Source organism: Myxine glutinosa, chromosome 3 (assembly GCF_964187855.1).
Source record: "Myxine glutinosa chromosome 3, kmMyxGlut1.1, whole genome shotgun sequence".
In the NCBI taxonomy this organism is placed as follows: domain Eukaryota; kingdom Metazoa; phylum Chordata; class Myxini; order Myxiniformes; family Myxinidae; genus Myxine; species Myxine glutinosa.
In genome coordinates, this window is record NC_136263.1 from 119,364,602 (window position 1) to 119,388,268 (window position 23,667).

The 23,667-nt window shown below is 46.2% G+C and overlaps 1 protein-coding gene across 1 annotated transcript in view; it reads right to left on the reverse strand.

Annotated features, from left to right (window-relative positions):
• The window catches only part of TMTC1 (transmembrane O-mannosyltransferase targeting cadherins 1), a 120,855-nt gene that overhangs the window by 544 nt on the left and 96,644 nt on the right, over positions 1-23,667 (reverse strand). The window contains exons 13-18 of the mRNA XM_078773604.1: positions 20,863-20,965; positions 19,536-19,671; positions 15,879-16,023; positions 10,754-10,891; positions 7,964-8,086; positions 6,642-6,719 (exon numbers count right to left, since the gene is read on the reverse strand). Of these exons, the coding sequence (XP_078629730.1) occupies positions 6,642-6,719; positions 7,964-8,086; positions 10,754-10,891; positions 15,879-16,023; positions 19,536-19,671; positions 20,863-20,965 (723 nt within the window). The remainder of the gene's footprint in view (positions 1-6,641; positions 6,720-7,963; positions 8,087-10,753; positions 10,892-15,878; positions 16,024-19,535; positions 19,672-20,862; positions 20,966-23,667) is intronic.

Sequence of the window (23,667 nt, forward strand, 5' to 3'; positions counted from 1 at the left end):
TATGATATTTCGCTCACAAGGTTCAGACATACATGGAGGCGGCCATCTTGGATTTTGACGTGGCGACCCAATTTTCAATGGCGTTCTTCCTTATGCCTAGATACACCCAAACACCAGATTAGAAGTTGGTACTTCGCTTATTTTTCAAGATATTCCGCTCACAAGGTTCACATACATGGCGGCGGCCATCTTGGATTTTGACGTGGCGACCCAATTTTCAATAGCGTTCTTCCTTATGCCGAAATACACCCACACACCAAATTAGAAGTTGGTACTTCGATATTTTTTTCAAGATATTCATCTCACAAGGTTCAGACATACATGGCGGCGGCCATCTTGGATTTTGACGTGGCGACCCAATTTTCAATAGCGTTCTTCCTTATGCCTAGATACACCCACACACCAGATTAGAAGTTGGTACTTCGCTTATTTTTCAAGATATTCATCTCACAAGACATACATGGCATCAGACATACATGGCGGCGGCCATCTTGGAATTTGACGTGGGTTGCACCCACACACCAAATTCGAATGCGGTCCTTCGCTTACGCACGCACACACGCACGGACATGGACGGAGGGGAAAGCCATAGTCCCCCTTTCGCTACGCTGTGCGACGGGGGACAAAAATGGAGCGGGAGGTAAGAGGGGTAGAGAGAAGGAAGTACAACAACAGTGGGGAACAGGGACATCTGTGGAAGAGAGAGGGCTGGGTGCGGGCACATGGGATAAACATGATGGACACTGCAGAGGCTTTCAGGAAAGAAAACAGGGAATTTGAAGGAGGTGCGTTTGAGGTGGATTAACGGGGGTTGTGTAGCGGCTACCGCTGGGTTTTCACAATCACCTTGCACCTATCAAGGACGCGGAGCGATCACCATGCCGGGCTCGTCCAGGACACCCGGGCAGGCTCGCCCTCAACTTGCCAGGCCGCAGCCAGGACGCTGGGCCACGCCCCCTCTCGCCTTTCCTGGGCAAACGCTCCGGGATAATATGTATATATATTGCTGCCCGATAAACGGGCTTTTCAGAGTGCCTGAGTGTTTGGTTTGATTAAAGCAACTCGGATGAATTCCAGCTTTCTGTCGCGTCCATTCTTCCGATCGACGTGGGAGCCCCAGCTCCTTCATTGGTGACCTACCGACATGGACACGGCAGTCGCCCTTAAACTGCCTACCTTCTGGGAGGCTCACGCGGCGGTTTGGTTCGCACAGGCGGATTCCCTGTTCGCCCTGCGAGGCATCACGGCCGACGACACCCGCTTCCACCATGTGGTAGCAGCGCTCGGTTCGGCCACCGCAGCCCGCGCCCTGAGCCTCCTCGAGAGCCCGCCAGCCACTGACAAATACGGCGCGATTAAGAAGCTTCTCCTCGACGCTTTCGCCCTCCCATCGGCGGAACGCGCACAGCGCCTGCTCGACCTGCCCGAGCTCGGCGACACGCGCCCTTCCGAGCGAATGGACTACATGCTTTCACTGCTCGGCGAGCACTCTCCGGCATTCCTGTTCTGGGAGCTGTTCCTCCGTCAGCTGCCTAACCCGGTACGCCTCGCCCTGGCAAGCACGACGATCACAGATCCCCGGGCCCTTGCCAGAGAAGCCGACAAGATCTCCGCTGCAGGACAGCGCATCGCAGCGGCGACATGGGACCCACCGCCGTCCGACGCAACACCCATGGCGCCCGAGCACCCGGCACGGTCGACGACCGAACTACCGACGCAATTGGCGGCCGCTACACCGAGCCGACCACCTCCAGCACGACGACCGGGGCCTCCACCTGACCAAGCGTGGTGTTACTATCATGCCAGGTTCGGACAGAAGGCCCGGACATGCCGACCCCCGTGCACCTTCGGCAGGCCGGGAAACGGCCGGGCCGGCGTTCATTATCAGCCATGAGCGCCGGCCACACGGGCAACTTACTGTTCATCACGGATAAAGCGTCCGGACGGCGCTTCCTGTGCGACACCGGCGCCAAACTGAGCGTCATACCCGCCTCTGACCAGGACAGGCAATCCGCGGTTTGCGGCCCCTCCTTGGTTGCGGCCAACGGATCGACCATCCGCACCTTCGGCCCGCGCAACGTCACCCTCTGCTTCGGCGGCCAACGCTTTGCTTGGACGTTTGTAACCGCAAACGTGCCCATGGCTCTGCTAGGCGCCAACTTCCTCTGCGCACACGGACTGCTGGTGGACGTCCAACGGCGTCGTTTAATCAACGCCGAAACCTTCAGCTCCCTGGTATGCACATTGAGCAGCTCCGCGCCGACCGAGCTGGCATGCGCCGTCCCGGCGGCGAACGAGTTTGCTCGCCTGCTCACGGAGTTCCCGGCCCTCACGCGGCCGACGTTTTCGGCCGTCGCAGTACGGCATGGGATCGAGCACCACATACCAACCACGGGCCCGCCGGTCTACGCCAGGGCCCGCCGCCTCGACCCAGCCAAGCTCGCCGTGGCGAAGGCCAAATTCGACGCATTGGAGCACCTCGGCATCGTGCGGCGCTCTGATAGCGCGTGGGCCTCGCCACTGCACATCGTGCCAAAGCCGGGGGGTGGATGGCGCCCGTGTGGCGACTACCGCCGTCTCAATGACGCTACCACTCCCGACAGGTACCCGATCCCGCATATCCAAGACTTCTCCGCCCGTCAGGCGGGACGGGTCATTTTTTCGAAAATTGATCTCATACGGGGATATCACCAGGTACCTGTCAGGGCGGCCGACGTCCCTAAAACGGCAGTCATCACGCCGTTCGGCTTATTCGAATTCTTGCGGATGCCGTTTGGTCTCAAGAACGCGGCTCACGCGTTCCAGCACTTGATGGACGGCGTGCTGCGTGACCTGCCGTTCCTTTTCGTTTACCTGGACGACATCCTCGTCGCCAGCACGTCCCGGGCCGAGCACCTCCTCCACCTCCGAACACTGTTCGGGCGCCTCAGCGAGCACGGCCTCATCGTCAACCCGGCCAAATGCCACTTCGGCACGATGGCTGTTGATTTTTTGGGCCACCACATCACCAAGAACGGGGCCGTGCCGCTGCCAACCAAGGTCGAGGCCATCACCACGTTCCCGCGTCCCCGCACCATAAAGGCCCTGCAGGAATTCCTGGGAATGGTGAATTTTTATCACCGCTTCGTGCCCCGCGCTGCTCAACTCATGCGGCCCCTCTACGAAGCCCTCCGGGGCAAGCCGGCCAAGCACGACATCGCCTGGTCCGCAGCAATGGATGCGGCCTTCCAAAGCTCAAAGCGGGCCCTCGCCGACACAACACTGCTCGCTCACCCAGTGCTCAACGCTCCCATCGCCCTCACCACGGATGCCTCCGACTACGCGGTGGGCGCCGTACATGAGCAATGGGTGAACGGGGTTTGGCAGCCACTCGCTTTTTTCAGCCGGCAGCTCCGGCCGAACGAGCTCAAATACAGCACGTTTGACCGGGAGCTCCTCGGTCTACACCTGGCCGTCCGCCATTTCCGCCACCTCCTGGAGGGCCGACCTTTCATGGCGTTCGTCGACCACAAGCCGTTGGTTTACGCCATGGCCAAGGTCACGGAGCCGTGGTCGGCCCGCCAACAGCGCCACCTCTCCGCCGTGTCGGAGTTTACCACGGACATCCGGCACGTCGCCGGCAAAAACAACGCCGTGGCCGACTGTCTTTCCCGGGCCAGCGCGAACGCGGTCCACCTGGGCGTGGACTTTGCGCTTATGGCGGCGGACCAAACCACCGACACCACGGTGCAAGCCCTCCGGGCGGCAGACACGGGCCTCCGCCTGGCCGACATCCCCTTCACGGACACTGTCCTGCTCTGCGACGTCTCCCAAGGCCAGCCTCGCCCCATCGTGCCCGTCACCTGGCAACGCCGCATCTTCGCCTCCCTCCACTGCCTTTCCCACCCGGGCCGGAAAGCTTCCCAGAAGCTGGTGTCAGCGGGATTCGTCTGGCACGGCCTTCGTCGGGACGTCCGCGATTGGACCAGCACCTGCACGGCCTGCCAATGGGCCAAGGTCCACCGACACACCCAGGCCCCGCTGGCACCTTTCACCGTGCCCGAACGATGTTTCGACCACGTCAACGTGGATCTGGTGGGCCCCCTCCCCCCGTCACGGGGGTTCACACACCTGCTCACCATGGTGGACAGGACCACCAGGTGGCCGGAGGCCGTTCCCCTCGTCTCCACCACCACCGCCGACGTGGCGCAGGCTTTCATCGCCACCTGGGTCGCCCGCTTCGGCGCACCGGCGGACATCTCGTCAGACCGCGGACCACAGTTCACCTCCGAGCTGTGGGGTAGCGGTCGCCCGCAACCTGGGGGTCAAGCTCCACCGTACTACGGCCTACCACCCCCAAGCAAACGGGTTGTGCGAGCAATTCCACCGCTCCATGAAGGCCGCGCTCATGGCCGGCCTTCAAGACGGCGGTTGGGCCGACCGGCTGCCGTGGGTCCTTTTGGGCCTCCGCACGGCCCCCAAGGAGGACCTCCAGGCATCCACCACCGAGCTTGTCTATGGCCAGGCGCTACGCGTCCCAGGCGAATTCGTGCCCGACGCTACCAGTCCCTGGTCCGCAGCTCACCAGCGCTCGGACCTCCAGGAGGCCGCCCGACGGTTTGCCCCCGTGCCAACATCCCACCACGGTGACCCCCAGTCCTACGTCCCCCCAGCACTTCGCACAGCGGAGTATGTTTTTGTGCGTCACGACGCACATCGGGGGCCACTCCGGCCGCCGTACGACGGGCCCTTCCGGGTGCTGCGACGGGACGACAAGTCGTTCGTCATCGACATCGGCGGCAGGTCGGACCGGATTGCGGTGGACCGCCTCAAGCCGGCGCACGTGGACGTCGACCACCCACCACGGGTGGCCCTTCCGCCGCGGCGAGGCCGCCCCCCGTCCACGGTGCCCCCCACTCGACCGCCCACCACCACACCGGACCCCCTCCCACGACCCGCCAGGGGTCGCTTCGGCCGGGTCATCAGGACCCCCCTCAAATTGACCCTGCCGGTGCAAGTCGATTCTGGGGGGACGTGTGTAGCGGCTACCGCTGGGTTTTCACAATCGCCTTGCACCTATCAAGGACGCGGAGCGATCACCATGCCGGGCTCGTCCAGGACGCCCGGGCAGGCTCGCCCTCAACTTGCCAGGCCGCAGCCAGGACGCTGGGCCACGCCCCCTCTCGCCTTTCCTGGGCAAACGCTCCGGGATAATATGTATATATATTGCTGCCCGATAAACGGGCTTTTCAGAGTGCCTGAGTGTTTGGTTTGATTAAAGCAACTCGGATGAATTCCAGCTTTTTGTCGCGTCCATTCTTCCGATCGACGTGGGAGCCCCAGCTCCTTCAGTATAAACTATCACGGTTTTGGGTGGTGGAAGATATGAGATGGTGGTGAACAGCTGTTTTGAACACCTGGAAAGAGGAATGGGATTGAAGAGTGTGGGAGTTTGTTCCAGAGGTGGGAGAAAAGAGGAATGAAGGAGTGAACACACTAATCTATCCCTTGATAGCTGATTGCCAATTTAAAAAGTCGGTCGTTTTGCGATTAAAAGTCGAAATCTTCTTCTTCACGCTTATCCATGACGTCACACTCAGAAGTTGACCGCCATATTCATGCAGTCTACAGGTTACATCGTGGTACGATTGAACTCAAACCGTGAATATTTTTCGATTTTGTACAAATAGACTGGGTCAAAACATCCTTGGTGGTTGTAGTAATACAAACCAAGATGGTTTCATGCTACACCAATGGCCGAAGGACTAAGTTTGCTGGAAATTGGACGAGGTTGTTTCCGAAATACCCAAGTATAGATCGGGCCTACAAAATGTTCACTTTTGTGATCAGAACATTTTATTGAGCACTGTTATGAAATAACAGAGAAGGTTAGATCTTGTGGTTATCCACCACAATTGAGAGAGATGTGATCCCCACGATTAGGCAGAAGAACCAGCCATCGCTCAAAACTGTAAGACCATCTCTACCCAGCTCCCAGCACGTGTGCATGGGCAATTTGAGCGGTCAATCAAACACCTGTGTTGGTCTGCTGGCGACTGATCTCACCTCGCCTCCACCCCACAACCTCCTCTCACCCCTAGCACCACTCCCCCCCCCCCCCCCCCCCCCACTGGGGCGGAACATCACCATGGCACAACACAGCACTGACACAGCACAGCAGGGCACGACGCAGACACGGCATGGCATGGCATGGCATTGCATGACAGGACACAGCACGGACACGATGGTGGGACACAACAAAGCATGACCACAGCCACAAATGGTGTTCCAGGAAAGTATGAAACGGGACAGCAGCTCATGATGGTGGGACAAAGCATTCGTCACCCATTTTGTCAGCTGTGTCTGAGTGTGCCTGGGCCGTGTTGTGTCCGTGCTGTATCTCTTCTGGAGTAATATAACTGATTTATCAATTAATACAAAATCCCTGTTAAACTGTCAATTGATCGAACGGATAAACAAAACCTACCAAATCTGTAGTGAACATGCGACCGGCGTTTTCATCTTCACTAAACACCTCCATTGTCGCCATCTTTGTCTGAATCGCTCGCATAAGGCTCAAAACGATGAGGCTCCATAATTGCTCTGAAAGCGGCCACCGCCCGTTAGTTTATATGACAGTTAACAACAAGGTCCATGCAAACCTGAAGGTGAAGGATAGCACCCATATTGATCCAGGCAGAAGGCAGACCAGGATATAGTTCCACAGCTTGCTGGTAACTCTGAAATAAAGCGATGCACAAGGCAAGATAGGAAATAGCAGAATACAGATTAGCTGCTTCACAAAGTAATGTACAATGCCGTGATATAAGGAAGACTGATGGGGAATGCTTTATGCAATTATCAACTACAAAGAATCTGAAAATGCAAAGCCCGTCCACGTCCGCTTTACATTCAAACTTTTTCTTCCGAATGCGAAACATGATGAAGACTAGAACAGCACTCAGTAGAGAGCATACCTCCACCTGGTTGGCCATATCACTCAATGGTGAAGAATCACTGAAAAAATTATACGAGCTGGATCTGGATCTTCACCAAAATCGAATCGTATTGTCCTTGTCAGACACACAACCGGTCCAACAAGTTTCGTCCAAATCCGTCCACAACTTTTTGAGATATCCTGCTATGTATCGTTTTTGGCCCTATCTCCCAATGGTGAAGAATCACTTAAAAAATTATAGTAGCCGGATCCGAATCTTCTCCAAAATCTAATCATTTCGTCCTTGTCACATACGCTACATCTCTGCCAAATGTCGTCCGAATCCGTCCACAATATTTTGAGTTATTTTGTTTACAAATAGACAGACAGCAGTGAAAACATAACCTGCATCCACCTTTGGTGGCGGAGGTAAAAATACAAAAATAATGATTATTCAAGGCGATCTTGACCTTTTGACCTCAAAAGTAATATATAAATCGGTGAGTGACCCAATATGCAAACCCTGCTCAAATTTCAAGTCAATCGGATGAAAATTGACGATTTTATGTAACCTTTGTCCTTTTGATCTAAAAAGACTGTCCGCTTCTAGCTTTTGATTGGTGAACCAATTCAGTGACCCAAAATGCAAATCCCTATGATGCTTGAATCTCAGTTTCAGTCGGGAGGCGGAATTTTTCACCAGAATCCACCAAAGCATTAAACACTGTGAGCGTCCCCGGTCATGTTGCGGTGTCCTGCTGTGACCTGGAACTGCAGCGACCGATGACCCGCACTCCAATCGATCGAGCCACGTGGATTGCTCCAAACCCACTTTGCATTTGAACGGAACAATCCTGCTTCCTGAAATGTAGGAGCAAACTACGAATGTGACACTCTCGATGCTTTGCCATAACCTCCTACTTATCAACTACCAACTGTACTCTGCATATATATATATATGGTGAACCTCTAAGATTCAGGAAATGTGAATTGTAATGTTTCCAGCAAATATTTCACAAATACTGCATGATTCCAGGTACAGCATACCTTGAAAGCTTGGGGAAACTGATGGAGCTCTCGTTGACAGTTTCCTTGAGAAAACAGTAACTCTGCATGGAGCCGTTTGTCTGTGGGTGCATGACCTAGTGCTTCCTGAACAGAAATGAGTGCCTATATTATAAGACACACACACGCACACACAAACTCTAAGTGGATGTTCGTGTTTTCCTAAGTTTCATAAAACTTCAAGCAGCTCCATCCTCAACGTACGAGGAAGAAGGAAAGAAAGATCAAGGAAATGGGAAGTCAGAAGGAGGATTCCCTGCCAAGCTTATCGATATGGACCCAGATACTACTGCGCATATTGGGGAGAGGAAGGGTTTAGCATGTTTGTAGATCCTGAAGAATTAGGATGACAAGTAGAAGTAACAATTAAAATATGAAATGGCACACATCAATGTTTCGTGTATACATAACTGGGGGTGTGCCTCTGAACATTTCATTGGCTGTAGTATCATTTTGAATCAAATTACGGCGGCCATTTTGCTAACATAATGAAGCACCTCTCTTCATGCAAGACTCCCCCATTCCTCAGTGATGCAAGAAAGACTTGTTGGCGGGGTATCCACCTTGTTAATAGAACACGAAATTGCACAAAACATTCACCTGAAGGAACTCGTTGTTTATACATTTTGTAAACTCAAAGCACAGAAAGTGAAATGGTAACTTGTAATGATCACCTTTGTTGCAGGAACATTGTATGACGTCACGTCACATGATCCACATCACACATTTTAATGTGCTGGGTAATTTTTTCCTAACTGTAGAACAATGACAATGTACAACCAGCATAAAATTATTGTTCTTCTTCATGTCAATTAAATCTGTAATTATAAATTCAGAAGTTTTATTCATACTTGTGCACAAAATGCATTTTATGAAGTTAATTGTGGTGGGGTGAAAAACTGAAGGTTCGCCAAGGGCATCAACTTTAACTTGCTCTAACTTGAGAATAAATATCCCAAAATAACTTTGGAAAAGAGCAGGCCTTTGGTTACTGGTAGCCATGCTTATGACAAAAAATTGTGGATATAAATGATGTTCGGCGAACCAATAAATCAACCAGAAAGATAAAAAAGACCTCATACTTATAGACATTCACATATGCACCATTTAGCTCATGTGCCTTACAGTAAACATGCTGTTGTGCCTAAAAATATTGGCGCCTTGCACTTTTTTCAAATAATGCACCATTTCTTCCAGAAAATTGTTGGAATTAAAAAATATTTTGGTATCCACATGTGTATTTCTTTGGTTTGCAGTGGAAAAAAAACAAAAAAAGCTGAAAAAATTACTAAATCTTAGCTTATTCCACACAAATCCTAAAATGGCCCGGACAATAGTTTTGGCACCTTTTAGAAGTTGTTAGAAATAATTAGATTTCAAGCAGGTGATTCTCCTTTACTTTGGAATTGAACTCACCTATGGTGAGTTGCAGGTGCCTGCAATATAAAAATCACTCATTCAACCTGTTTGAATAGAGAAAAGGAGTCATTCTGCTGTTTTGTGTCACTGTGTGTACCGCAATGAGCATGGACAGAAAGAAAACCAGAGGATTGTCTGAGGAGGTTAGACACAAGATTGTAGCCAAGCATGGACAATCTCAAGGCAACGAGTCCATATCCAAAGACCTTGATGTTCCTGTGTCCACCGTACACAATGTTATCAGGAAGTATAAGGCCCATGGCACTGTAGCCAACCTCCCTGCACGTGGCCGCAAGATAAAACTTCATCGAAGATTGCAGAGAAAGATGGTTTGAATGGTGGAGAAAGCACCTCGATCAACTGCCAAACAGATTCAAGCTGACCTTCAGACACAAGAAACGACAGTTTAAACTTGCACCATCCGTCGCCAACTCAATGAAAGGGGGTTCTATGGGAGGACCGCACTGCTGAGAGAGCGACATAATAAAGCCCGATCGGAGTTTGCCAAAACACACCTGAACAAGCCAAAATCCTTCTGGGAGAATGTCCAGATGAGACCAAATTAGAGCTTTTTTGTAAAGCACATCATCTCTATGTTTACAGAAAACAAAATGAAGCCTTCAAAGAAAAGAACACCTTCCTTACAGTCAAACATGGAGGAGGTTCAGTGATGTTTTGGGGTTGCTGTGCTGCCTATGGCACTGGGTGCCTTGAATGTGTGCATGACATCATGAAATCATGGGATTACCAAGGCATTTTGGGGCACAATCTTCAACCCAGTGTCAGAAAGCTGGGTCTCCATCGAAGGTCATGGGACGCAGCAGGACAATGACCCCAAACCCACCTAAAAAAAACACCCAGGAATGGTTCAAGAAAAAACACCTGGCTGTTCTGAAGTGGCCAGCAATGAGTCCAGATCTAAATCCCATTGAACACCTGTGGGGAGATCTGAAAACAGCAGTTGTGAGAAGGCACCCTTCAAATCTGGGAGAACTGGAGCAGTTTGTACAAGAAGAGTGGGCCAAACTGCCAGTAGAGAGGTGTAGGAACCTCATTCATGGCTATAGGAAGCGCTTGACTGCAATTATTTTGTCCAAAGCCTGTGCTACCAAATATTAAGTCTCGGGTGTCAATAATTTTGTCAATGCCATTTCTTTTTATTTTCTGATTTAAAAGGATATATTTAGTTCTGAATCAAAAACAAAGGTTCTGTAATATTAACAGTGAAATAAAGAATTGTGGAGACCAAATACTTTTGTCAATTTCAACTTATTTTTAAAGAAAATTGTGGGTTATTTGAAAAAAAAGTGCAAGGTGCCAATATTTTTGGCCACGACTGTACAAAGTTTGTACCTGTTTGAAGTGACCAGCCTGAATAGCAAGAGATGCTTGAAGGTGGAAACACTCTAAGCAGTTGGGATCAAGAGTGATGGCATGTGCCACCTGCTGGCTTGCCTCTTTTGTATCACCTTGACGAGATAACACCTGGGCCTGGAACAAGGTAAACAGATCAAAATATGCTTTATTTAGATTTCAGTATTTAAATTGGTCAGGGTTGAATCTCTTTTCTGTCTGCAAACAGCCAAGGATACTGTCACGTCTTATAATTGAAAAAGAATAGGCCATTGAGTGAATTCCAACAATCACCATGGTGTAAATGGGAGGTGGAGCGGGTGGGAGGAAGAATGGCACTGTACCCAGTCTACCAGATGCACCCAAGACTCCTGTATACCAGAGTAAAGATGCACCCAGTATACCGGCACTCAATACTACCAAGGCAGCGGCAGAGGCTAAACCGCCTCCAAGGGACAAGAAAGCATTTCTGCTAAGTCTTGTTGCAGAGTTGGAGCCACCTAGAGTCCCTGTATAAAGAGAGTTGCGCCATGCGCTGAACCGAGATTTCTGGTCACGTGATTTCGTGGCGCCATTTTGTGTCTAACTTCACCATGCGTGAACGTCAGCTTGGTACGGGAATGTTGTTTATTGCCAAACAAAATGACTGGTTGTTCTGCTTTTGGTTGTTCAAACCAATCTGGGAAATATAAGATGTATAGATTTCCAAGTGATAAAGTCAGAAGACAAATTTGGGAAGCGAAAGTCAGACGAAAGAGCTGGAAAGCGATCGACTCCTCGAGACTCTGCCAGGTCGGCCCACGCCGCTTGATGATCGATGTTCAAAAGCAATTCTATCTGCTCGGTTTTTTTTTGGTTGTCTGTCCGTTGAAAACCCTTTTAAAGGGAAGTGATTTGTGTTTGTTTATAATCTTCAAGGAGCTGACCAAAAATGCATTTCCGTGGGAAGAACCCTGCTCAATTTTTTTTGGGTAGTCCTAGCGGACCGCATATTGTCATTGATTGATGAAATGTCCCGGTACAGTGACATTGCCTGGTCTGCGGTTGGGTAGTCTGCGGGCAATGTCACTGTACTTTTTCAGAGGGAATTAATTTTGATTTTATAGGGGTGGGAAACCCATGGTCCGTTTTGTTTTCAGTTGTCTGTCCGTCCATTCAAAACTTATTCCGAGGCAAGTTATTTTTTTGGTTTAAAATCTTTAGCCTAATCGGCCTGCATAAAAGCAATTTTAGGGGGGGACCTGCTCAATTTTTTTGCGGGTTGTGCAGCCATCCATACGTCCAAAATTTGACGAGTTATTGTTTGCTTTGTACAGTGCTCATGCGTCTTGTGGCATATTTGCTCAAATATTTCCCACCCCGGGATTTATGGCCAAATTGTAGTGATGGAAGATTTTGCACATTGGACAATCCCTATATATTTAACCTGGTGACAGCTATCGTTCCCAAAACATACAATATGAGAGTAGTGAACAGAGTAGTGATGAGTCTCACGTGTGAGGAGTGAACGGAGTAGTGATGAGTCTCACTTGTGAGGAGTGAACGGAGTAGTGATGAGTTTCACTTGTGAGGAGTGAACGTAGTGGGATGAAGTGTTGGTCTGGTCAGAGTGTTGTATTACGGGCAGAGTTTTCTTACGGTCTGAATGTATGAATCATGTTCTGACCTGAATGTATGAACCAAGTTTTGTACTGAATGTTTACTGTGTTGGCCTCATCGTGTTCCTGGTGAAATTAAACAAGTTATGGTGAATACGACGTCTTATCTGTGCTTTTCCATATCTGTTCGACTAGACGAACCGTGCACACTGCAGGTATTTTAAAAAGTTTTTTCTCTGTTTAATTACGGCTTGGCGCAGTCGAAAATTAAGTGTTAATTAAGTCGCCAGCTATGAAACATATTAATCGATCAGGCAAAATCCATCAGAGTTCTGGGCAAGGGTGTAGTAATAAATGAACGTTTCAATCTTACTAGATGCCGATGACGTTTTCCTTATGTCAGAGACAGAAGCTGACTTGCAGCTTGTTAAATCATTACAATGGAAATTGAATATAAATGTCGATAAAACTAAAGTTGTACACTATAGAAATATGGCAATACCACGTACAGAATTTGTTTTAAGTGTGTTAGACTATATGTCGGCTGGAAGTCCTACACCGGAATTGCTCTCGGCACCCTTTAAAAAATATTGGATATGCCCACACTCCTTTCTAAAAGTTATTAAAATTCAGAGAACGACAGCATTGGTTTGTCTTACTTATAATGTTAGCTCTTATATGCAGTGTTGGCTTGTAATATGCATTGCCATACCACTTTTAATATCACCACACAGCTCTTTTTCACGGCAATAGCTGAGTTTTTGACAAAACAAATATCACCTGTATGTAATAATAAGACTAAATATGTGTAGTAAATTTTTTTTTAGCAGGTTTAGAATATATCACCCCATATCGCGAATGTACATGTATATCTAATCCGACACACTTAGACACAAAATGGCGTCCAAATTTGAGTTGACACAACTCTTTATATACAGGGACTCTAGAGCCACCGAGTGACCTTGCAACTGCCGGGGGCTCAGGAGAAAGGGTCGACGGTGCATTCGACAGTGGTGGTGCATTATTACGGCATATGCACATCTAGTTCTTCAACTGGGATTCCCATGGGGCCAGACAGCAGGTCCGAGTGTGGCGTCATCTCAGAGAGTCATCCGTGGTGGCAATCTGGCTCGCATTCCAACAAGTGGGTTGGGGGACCGAATCGGTATGTTTTTGGTTCCAGCCCTGTTTTCTTGACCTTCAAGTGTCTGATTGAAGACAAGGGTGGAGGGTCCACAGTATTCCATACTGGTGGGTTTGGGTGGCAACCTGGGGGCCATGAGTGCTCTCTTTGTGGGCGATCATGTGGTAGGGGCACAACAACCCAGTAGGATTTGGCATTCATGGAGGGCACGGTTCTGATTGTCATTGTGGATGTGAGCAGATTGGGTTGAGGTTGGAGGATATCGGCATGGAGGGAGTGGTATCACAACGGGCGCTTCCTGAAGATTGACATTGGAGAGACAGATCACTCAAGTATCAAGTGTACTGAGCTTGATGGTGATCAGCTCACAATCAACAGTGGCACGAAGGGGAAGAAGAGGATGAGCTGAAGGAGATGTCACTCAATATGTGCATGAGCATGGAGAAATAAATGCATCATGGCCCAAGACAAATGCATGAGCAGTTGTATTCAGTATCGTGGGTGCTGTATTTGGGTGATGATCGAGTTGTTGGCGATTGTGTGGTGTCTTTCCTGTTGTTGTTGTTGTATAGCCCTGGACAGGTCTCTCGACCAATCCCACTGCACGGAGACAGCTGATCGATCTCCCAGGAGCGACCCAGAGATCCCCCACATTCAGGATGGTGTACCCCCACCTTCACAAAGTCAAGACCACGACAGAGTTAGAGAGAGAGAAAGAGAGAGACAAGAGGGTAAGGGCCGGTCCATGGGGACCGATCAGCTCTCTGACCAGTCATGCCACAGATTTTCGATTGGATTTAGGTCAGGGCTCTGACTGGGCCACTTAAGGACATTTATCTTTTTGTTCCTTAGCTATTCCAGTGTAGCTTTGGCCGTGTGCGTCAGGTCATTTTCATGCTGAAAGGTGAACTTCTGTCCCAATTTCAGCTTTCTTGCAGAGAACAGCAGGTTTTCCTCTAGGATGTTTCTGTATTTTGCTCCATCCATTTTCGCTTCTATCCTGACATGTCATAGTGCCTGCTAATGAAAAACATCCCCATAACATGATGCTGCCACCACCATGCTTCAGGTAGGGATGGTGTTCTTTGGGTGATGTGCTGTGTTGAGTTTGCGCCAAATGTAACGTTTTGCATTTACACCAAAAAGTTCCATCTTGGTTTTGTCAGACCACAAAACTTTTTGCCACATGACTTCAGAACATCCGTCGTGTTTTTTTTTTTGGCACCTCAAATGGTACTCAAGGTGGGCTTTTTGAGTAATGGTTTCCTTCTTTCCACTCTACCGTACAGGCCAGACTCGTAGAGTGCTTGGGATATTGTCACATGTACACAGTGACCAGTCTTTTCCATAAAGGCCTGTATTTTTCATAGTTGTCATTGGCCTCTTGGTGGCCTCTTTGATCAGTCTCTGCCTTGCTTGGTCATCCATTTTGGAGGGACGGCCTGATCTAGGCAGGGTATTGGTGGTACCATATGCCTTCCAGTTCTTAATAATTGTCTTGACTGTGCTCCATGGGATATTCAAGGCCTTTGAAATATGTTTATACCCATCCCCTCATCTGTGCCTTTCCACAACTTTATCCCGAAGGTCTTTTGAAAGCTCCTTGGTGCTCATGGTTGAGTCTTTGCTATGAAATGCGCTAGCCAGCAGAGGAAACCTACAGGAACAGCGCATTTTATTCTGAAATAATCAGAATCACTACAATTTAACACAGGTGGAGGCCAATTAACTTGGTGTGTGATTTTGAAGGTGATTGGTTACACCTGAGCTAATTTACATTTGCTATTATAAGGGGGGTGGACACTTTTCCAACCACTATATTCTAGTTTTGAATCTTTAATTAATTTACTGAAATTTGTAGAATTTGTTTTTCACTTGGAAGTTGTGGGTTACGATGTGTAAATAAAGGTGGAAAAAGTCTGATTTAATGCATTTTAATTCCAGGGTATAAGGCAACAAAAGGTGAAAAATTTGAAAGGGGGTGTAGACTTTCTATAGGCACTGTAGATTGAAATTTTCTGAAAGCTATAAAATGAAAATTAACAAACTGGTCTATAATAACACTAAATGGAGATGATGAGCATCTGCAGAAATGAATGTCTGCATCTATATAATCATCATTATTGGTTCCAAGCCAATTCTTTGAAAAAAGCAACTTTATTGTTTGAAACATCGGAACTGAACTATTGTCCTCGTGACAATATTGCAATAAAAAGTGTCTTTGAATTATGTTTGTTCCCAACAAGAATGTCCTTTCGCTGAATATGTTAGATGCAGATGAATCTCACAATTGTCTATCAAATCTTTGCAAAACTGTGATGCAATAAAGGAAAATGAACAATGAGTGCATGTTCTCTTGGTTGTTTGTAAATAAGGATCATACCAAAGCCAATCGCTTCCTGGCGTTTTCTGGTGCCATTTGTACCGCTTGTTGATATGTGTCACGAGCAGCTCGCAGGCGACCGGTGTGATAGTAAAGGGCCCCGAGGAGTTCCAGGGTGTCCGTATTGTATTTCACGGACAATGATCTGCCAGAAAGTGAATGCATTGCCAGGAGTTCCAGAGCCACTCTTGCAAGACTTAACTGGTTTTTATCATCAACGCTAAGTCTAATGAATTGGACAATTGTTAAAACAATGGTAGTAATAAGTGTTGTCTGCATGCAAGTTGTGACATATCGTGTTCACCTGCTTTGGTGATTCCACTTGACATGTGTCATCAACGGAACGGTGTCAATATGTAGAAATATTGTGTACACTTACAGGCCACCTATGCATTACACACATAAATATTATGGAACTTATACATCACCCTCCCTCCTCCTCAACCCCCTTCCACAGCTCTATTCATCCCACCCAATCCTCTTTCCGTTATTCCATCTTTGGTCAATGTCCTTTCAATTTCCTCCAACAATTCCTCTCCCTTACCTTTCCTTTACTCTCCTTCTTTACTTTTTCTGTTCTACTGATTATAAGTAATTAAGAGCACTCACGAGAGTTACAAAGGACTGGGTTGATCCACATTGCTTGAAAGTAAAGCTTGACTTCCTTCTTTACGGCACACACTTTAATTAACCTTGTCTGGTCTTAAGACCAAAGAGGATTTTCAAACAAAGGGAACTTTGAGAGGCATGACCCAAGATTAACCTCAATCTTGACCTTTTGTTTTGGAGAAACCTACTTCAATTCCCGAGAGAAATTGGCACAATCAGCAACTAGGAGCAAAGCTGTAAGTTGTGAAGTTTCCCAAGTTGCATTCCCATTGCTTTTCTTGCTGTTCACTTCATTCTGCTGCTAGAAATTGTACCATCTTTGAAAAAGACCCTGTTCGGGTCTATTTCTGCTTGCTTGAGCTTCACTCTGCCTGGAATTCGACAACTTGAATAATATCCTTCACCAAACACGAGCCGCAGACTCATTTTGGGGCTAGTTTTCCAGCGCTCTTTCCTCACCACAACTGCTGTAGGAGATTCAGGAACGTCGAGGTCAAGCTTGCTTGTGACATCGCAAGAGGCAGGTTCTTCTGCAACTTACAGAATTTGAGGTTGGTGATTCTCATGTAGTTGTTGTGGTAAGGAAAGACCGCTAGACTCAGAGACTAGAGATCTGAAGACGGCTGGGTTTTGAAGACTGTGGTTGCTATACACACAACGTGATATCCATAGGAACTATTGGAATAGTATCCTATAGTTACAGATATTTGTAACTATAAGAACAGTATTATTTGGGCTTTCAATGTTTGGGTTTTCAACTGTGCCATGGCGCAGGTCTCCAAGGGCTTTTTGCTGCTGTTGCTGTTGTTTTTGGGGGTTCTTGTTGGGGGTCGATTTTTGAAATGTACACCCATTGGACAGACAGCTGCTTGACCACACCAACATCAGTCGCTTGACACCACCCATCATAGCACCGAGACGAAATGGTATGGCCTTTAGATTTTCATCGGCTTTGTTTGGGTCGAGTGTTATTCACGATGAGGGACCCCGGAAATTCTAATCATATGTCGAATAATAGTAAGGTTTAATCAAACCGGTTAGAATGCACAGTATGTCAGAACACGCAGTAATCAAGTGTTACGTTATGCAAATTGCTAGAAAAATAGCATTACATCATTTAGTCAGGTTCACGATGTTTTTTCGTTCAAAATCATGGTAGATTAGCAAACCTATACATTTTTGGAAACGTTATTACATGGAAAATCTGAAAAGCAATGTTTACATTTGCCAATTCCGACCAATTCGATTCGACCAATTCGACCAATCGACCAATTCCATTCGACCAATTCGACCATTCGAGCAATCGTTTCGATCGACCATTCGACCATTCGACCAATTTGATCGATTCGATTCGATTCGATTCATCGAATTCGATTCGATCGACCATTCGACCATTTCGATTTGCCAATCGATTTGACCGACCTTTGCTTGTGTGGAACGGACTGTGAAAACGATGCGGACTATATTGTCGGATACGACACACAGGACAGTGATGACGAACTCTAAATGGCATATTCTGTAATCGTGTATGTTTGATGCCATTGACTGCCTGTGTATATTTTGTCATTGACTGCCTGTGTAGATGTGAAGTTATACTGACTGCATGTGTATATATGATTTTGCTGACTGCCTGTGTATGTTTGGTGATATGAATTATTGTGACACATTTTGATGTTATTAACTGCCTGTACAAAATGATAACATGTATTTGATTATGCAACTTATCGCGAATATAAAGACAGTATTTTGCAATTCAAAACCTTTGATTCGTGTCTTACCATTCCCCATAGCACTAATTTGATACTTTCATTGGATTCCTTGTCCCTGAAAATATAGGTTTAGTATATTTTTAAAAGTTTTTTAGGGTAATTAGAGGCAGAAATAGAACAAAATATGTATTTTACAGTGGCCATTTTGAAAATCCAAAATGGCCGCCATACAGGTATCTCTCCAAATGTAAACATTGATTTTTAGTTTCCTTATGCTATAACCTTTCCAAAAATGTATAGGTTTGCTAATCTACCATGATTTTGAACGAAATATAATTTATTGACATAGTGAACCTGACTAATTTTTGAATGGCCACATGTTGAGGTTAAACAATCCATGACTTGGTGATGAATCAGCTCGTTCTGATATAACCGTGGGGAGGGTGACATGGATAACAGGTGTCAAATTAATTTTTTTTAATAGTGCATTAAATATGTTTTCCAATCGTGCTGTTCATGTTTTAAGAGTGCTCCAAATGTGTTTCCCAATTGGCCCACTACCAGATTTTGTCGCAGGTCGTGACCACAATGCGGTCATTCTTGTTATTTGACAACTGTTGTGTTTTGCATGACTACTAACTGTTCCAACTTGGCAACTCACCCAAAATTTGTGGATTATTCATCACTTTGGAGCCTTTGGAGGCTTGGCAATTTTCGCTGAGGACCAAGCTTTCTTGTGGATGCTGAGTTTGTGATAGTGTGTGAAATGTCAATGACTGGGGATGCAATACCAACAGGATGGAGTTGTGGACGGATTCGGACGAAACTTGGTGGACAGGTTGTGTGTGCGACAAAGAGGAATTCATTCAATTTTGGTGAAGGTTTGAATCCTGATCCGGAGCAGATAAAAAATTTTAAAACTGATTCTTCACCGTTGAGTGATGGGGCTAAAAACGATGTATAGCACGATATCTCAAAAAGTTGTGGACGACTTATGACAAAACTAGGTGGATGAGTTGGTTAGGCGACAAGAACAAGCGGTCTGTTAGATTTTGGTTCCGGTCTGTTTCCAGATCTGGCCTATCAGTGGGATACATAAACATAACTGTTCAGCTTGGCGGAGGGTTGTGCTCTCTACTGAGTGTCGTTCTAATTTCACTTGTTTTGCAGATGTTACAATACACAGTATTAGACAATGGAACATTCATTTAAATCTGATAATAAGAAGGATTATTTTACTTGAAATTTAAAATGGTTCTCCGATCCTAAACCCACATCATCTCAATTGTCCACAACCAATAAAATGACTGCTCATTGATGCTTGAGGATTCCAGCATACCGGCGGAACCATTTCTCCGCCTCACCGCTGTGCCCTGTCGTGCGATACAGCCGACCCAAGTTGCTCATTGCCACAGCGTGACTGGGCTGAAGGAACATGGCCTGTCGGTAGTGCCTCTCTGCCCGCAAACGATCACCTGAAAACAAGGCAACCATTTTAAGCAGAAGATTAAGGGAACAAAATAATTCTCCACACTTGTAAATAAGGCCTTCCATATGCCCGAGTTATCACTACTCAAGTAACTTACAAGCCCCGTCCTCATTTATATCATGAACACTGTGCAATGTCTGTTCAGATCAAGTAGCACTGACTTACTCATCAGGACAATACACTAGCAATTCGTTTATTTGTGATCATACCACAAATAAATGCTTGAGCTTTAGTGATTGGTGTTGGCTTAGCGGTTAGGGTGCCGGCTTGGGATCCTCGGATCCTGGGTTCTGAATCCCGGTCGATCACTGAATTAACACCAGGGGGGTTGACTCAGCTTTCATACCTTCCGAGGTCGGCAAATTGAGTACCAGCTTGCTGGGATGAATGATCACGGTGTGTACCCCGGGTTAGAATAGGTACACCGTATCCCTGCGCATCGTAAGAGGCGACTAAGGGTTGGCGTCAGGAAGGGCATCCGGCCATAAAAACACTGCCTCAAACAGGGAAGCATGAGGTCATGGGGCCCGCAAGGTTAACCCCCGCTATAGCGAGGGAATATGGCCTTAAAACGATCATTCATTCATTCATTCATACCAAGCAAGCTCTTTAAAAAATACAAATCGAAGCCCTAAATTGACGAAACAGAAACAGAATTGTCATTGAAATTTCAACAGAATTATCACTGAATTAGTTCACCAATCAAAAGCTATAAGCATGGTGTTTTTGAGGTCAAAAATCAAGGTCACATAAAATCGCAAGTTTTAATCCGATTGACTTAAAACTTGAACATAATTTGAATATTGGGTCACTGATTTGGTTCACGAAAAATGAGAACGATCGATTTAGGCGTTTTGGTTTGTATGTTTGTTTTGTTTGTATGATTGTTTGACTTATATGCATATCTGCACTCAGAGTGTTCCCGGGAGGGTTTTTATCAGTAAAAAAGAAAACCACACTGCCAGTTTCAGGGTTGGGGTGGGAGGACCCCAAGTCTCTCTTTGTAAAACTGCATCGTATATTGCCACTCCCGGTATTACAAGGCATCCTGTCTGTAATGTATTCGCTGTTTGCTATAATAATCACACCAGGATATGAAATGTCTAGTTTTTGTGCAAATATCTTCCACAATTAGCTGATCTTCGAATAAGAAATTCCAAATTGAGTCTTTTCTCACCCTGGGTAGCCAGGAACACTGCGTAATTGTTGTGGATGTTGGCATTGCCTGGGAGTGCCTTCAGTGCCTCTCGGTATGCCTCTTCAGCTCCGCTGGGCCGACCCTGCAATGCAACATCAATTACACTCTCTGTATGATGGCACATTGGCTCAAGTCTGACTGTCACACCACAGTACCACTTTAAACAAGGCTCTGATTTGTGAGTCATTCCGTTCATAAGGAGTGATTTTTGAAAATCTCTCCTTATGAACGTACAGGTTTATCGTCGTTAAAATTTTCAAGACCAATACCAATAGACCTTGGTGAGATTTTTATTTTATTTTTTGTATACGAGATCGAGGGTCGTGTAAGAGCTAACAGTAGTCACAAAAGGACAAACTGACACATAAAACATAAGGTAAAGGGAGCGGGAGACAATATGGGGAGAGAGAGGGAAGCACACAAGTACAACATTTGAGAGCAGGGACATAGGGAGATCTGTGGGAGGGAGAGGCCTTGGGGGGGGGGGGGGGGGCGGTGGGAGAGGCAGAGCTGTAGATAGAGAGAGTTTGGCCAACTAAAGAATAGGCGCCATGTTGTTACCCAAGTTCAAGTGCACGCGCGCGTGCGTTCAAGCGTGCATGCAACTTACTGCTTTGCTATTAGGGACGGATTTATTACTTGCAAAATCGAAGATTTTTCAAGTATATTGGTCTTGTTTGCAATGAGGTGTTTGTTTGCAATGCTGGCTAAAGTGTTTGCAATGCTGGCCAGCATTGCAAACACTTTAGCCAGCATTACAAACACTTTAGCCAGCATTGCAAACACTTTAGCCAGCATTGCAAACACTTTGGCCAGCATGGTCGGTTGTGTTTGTGGTTCTGTCTGTCTGTCTGTCTGTTTGTCTGTTTGTCACCGGCCTACAGGTCACAATTTTCAACCGATCTTCACGAAACTTCAACAAATGGCAGAGTTGGTCAAAAGCAAGAAGCCTATTGTTTTTGGGGTCAATAGGTCAAAAGGTCAACATAGGCCAAAGGTCACCAACTTTGCTAAATTTCTAAAATCCTCAGTTTTCATCCAATTGACCTGAAATTTGAAGAGGACTTGCATATCTGGTCAATAAATTCATCCACCAAGTATTTTTGAGGTCAACATAGGCCAATTGGTCAACATAGGCCAAATTTCTAAAATCCTCAATTTTCATCCAATTGACTTGAAATTTGAAGAGGACTTGCATATCTGGTCACTGAATTCAACCACCAAGTATTCTTGTGGTCAACATAGGCCAAAAGGTCAACATAGGCCAAATTTCGAAAATCCTCAATTTTCATCCAATTGACTTGAAATTTGAAGAGGACTTGCATATCTGGTCACTGAATTCAACCAAAAATTATATTTTAGGTGAACACAGGCCAAAAGGTCAACATAGGCCAAAAGGTCAACATAGGCCAAATTTCTAAAATCCTCAATTTTCATCCAATTGACTTGAAATTTGAAGAGGACTTGCATATCTGGTCACCGAATTCAACAACAAATTTTATTTTAGGTGGACACAGGCCAAAAGGTCAACATAGGCCAAAAGGTCAACATAGGCCAAATTTCTAAAATCCTCAATTTTCATCCAATTGACTTGAAATTTGAAGAGGACTTGCATATCTGGTCACTGAATTCAACCACAAATTTTATTTTAGGTGGACACAGTGCAAAAGGTCAACATAGGCGAAAAGGTCAACATAGGCCAAATTTCTAAAATCCTCAATTTTCATCCAATTGACTTGAAATTTGAAGAGGACTTGCATATTTGGTCACTGAATTCAACCACCAAGTATATTTGAGGTCAACATAGGCCAAAAGGTCAACATGGGCCACATTTCTAAAATCCTCAATTTTCATTTGATTGACTTGAAATTTGAAGAGGACTTGCATGTCTGGTCACTGAATTCAACCACCAAGTATATTTGAGGTCAACATAGGCCAAAAGGTCAACATGGGCCACATTTCTAAAATCCTGAATTTTCATTTGATTGACTTGAAATTTGAAGAGGACTTGCATATCTGGTCACTGAATTCAACCACGTATTATATTTTAGGTAAACACAGGCCAAAATGTCAACGTAGGCCAAATTTCTAAAATCCTCAGTTTTCATCCGATTGACTTGAAATTTGAAGAGGACTTGCATATCTGGTCAATAAATTCATCGACCAAGTATTTTTGAGGTCAACATAGGCCAATTGGTCAACATAGGCCAAATTTCTAAAATCCTCAATTTTCATCCAATTGACTTGAAATTAGAAGAGGACTTGCATATCTGGTCACTGAATTCAACCACTAAGTATTCTTGTGGTCAACATAGGCCAAAAGGTCAACATAGGCCAAATTCCTAAAATCCTAAATTTTCATCCAATTGACTTGAAATTTGAAGAGGACTTGCATATCTGGTCACTGAATTCAACCAAAAATTATATTTTAGGTGAACACAGGCCAAAAGGTCAACATAGGCCAAAAGGTCAACATAGGCCAAATTTCTAAAATCCTCAATTTTCATCCAATTGACTTGAAATTTGAAGAGGACTTGCATATCTGGTCACTGAATTCAACCACACAGTATTTTTGAGGTCAACATAGGCCAAACGGTCAACATAGGCCAAATGGTCAACATAGGCCAAATTTCTAAATTCCTCAATTTTCATCCAATTGACTTGAAATTTGAAGAGGACTTGCATATCTGGTCACTGAATTCAACCACCAAGTATTCTTGTGGTCAACAGGCCAAAAGGTCAACATAGGCCAAATTTCTAAAATCCTCAATTTTCATCCAATTG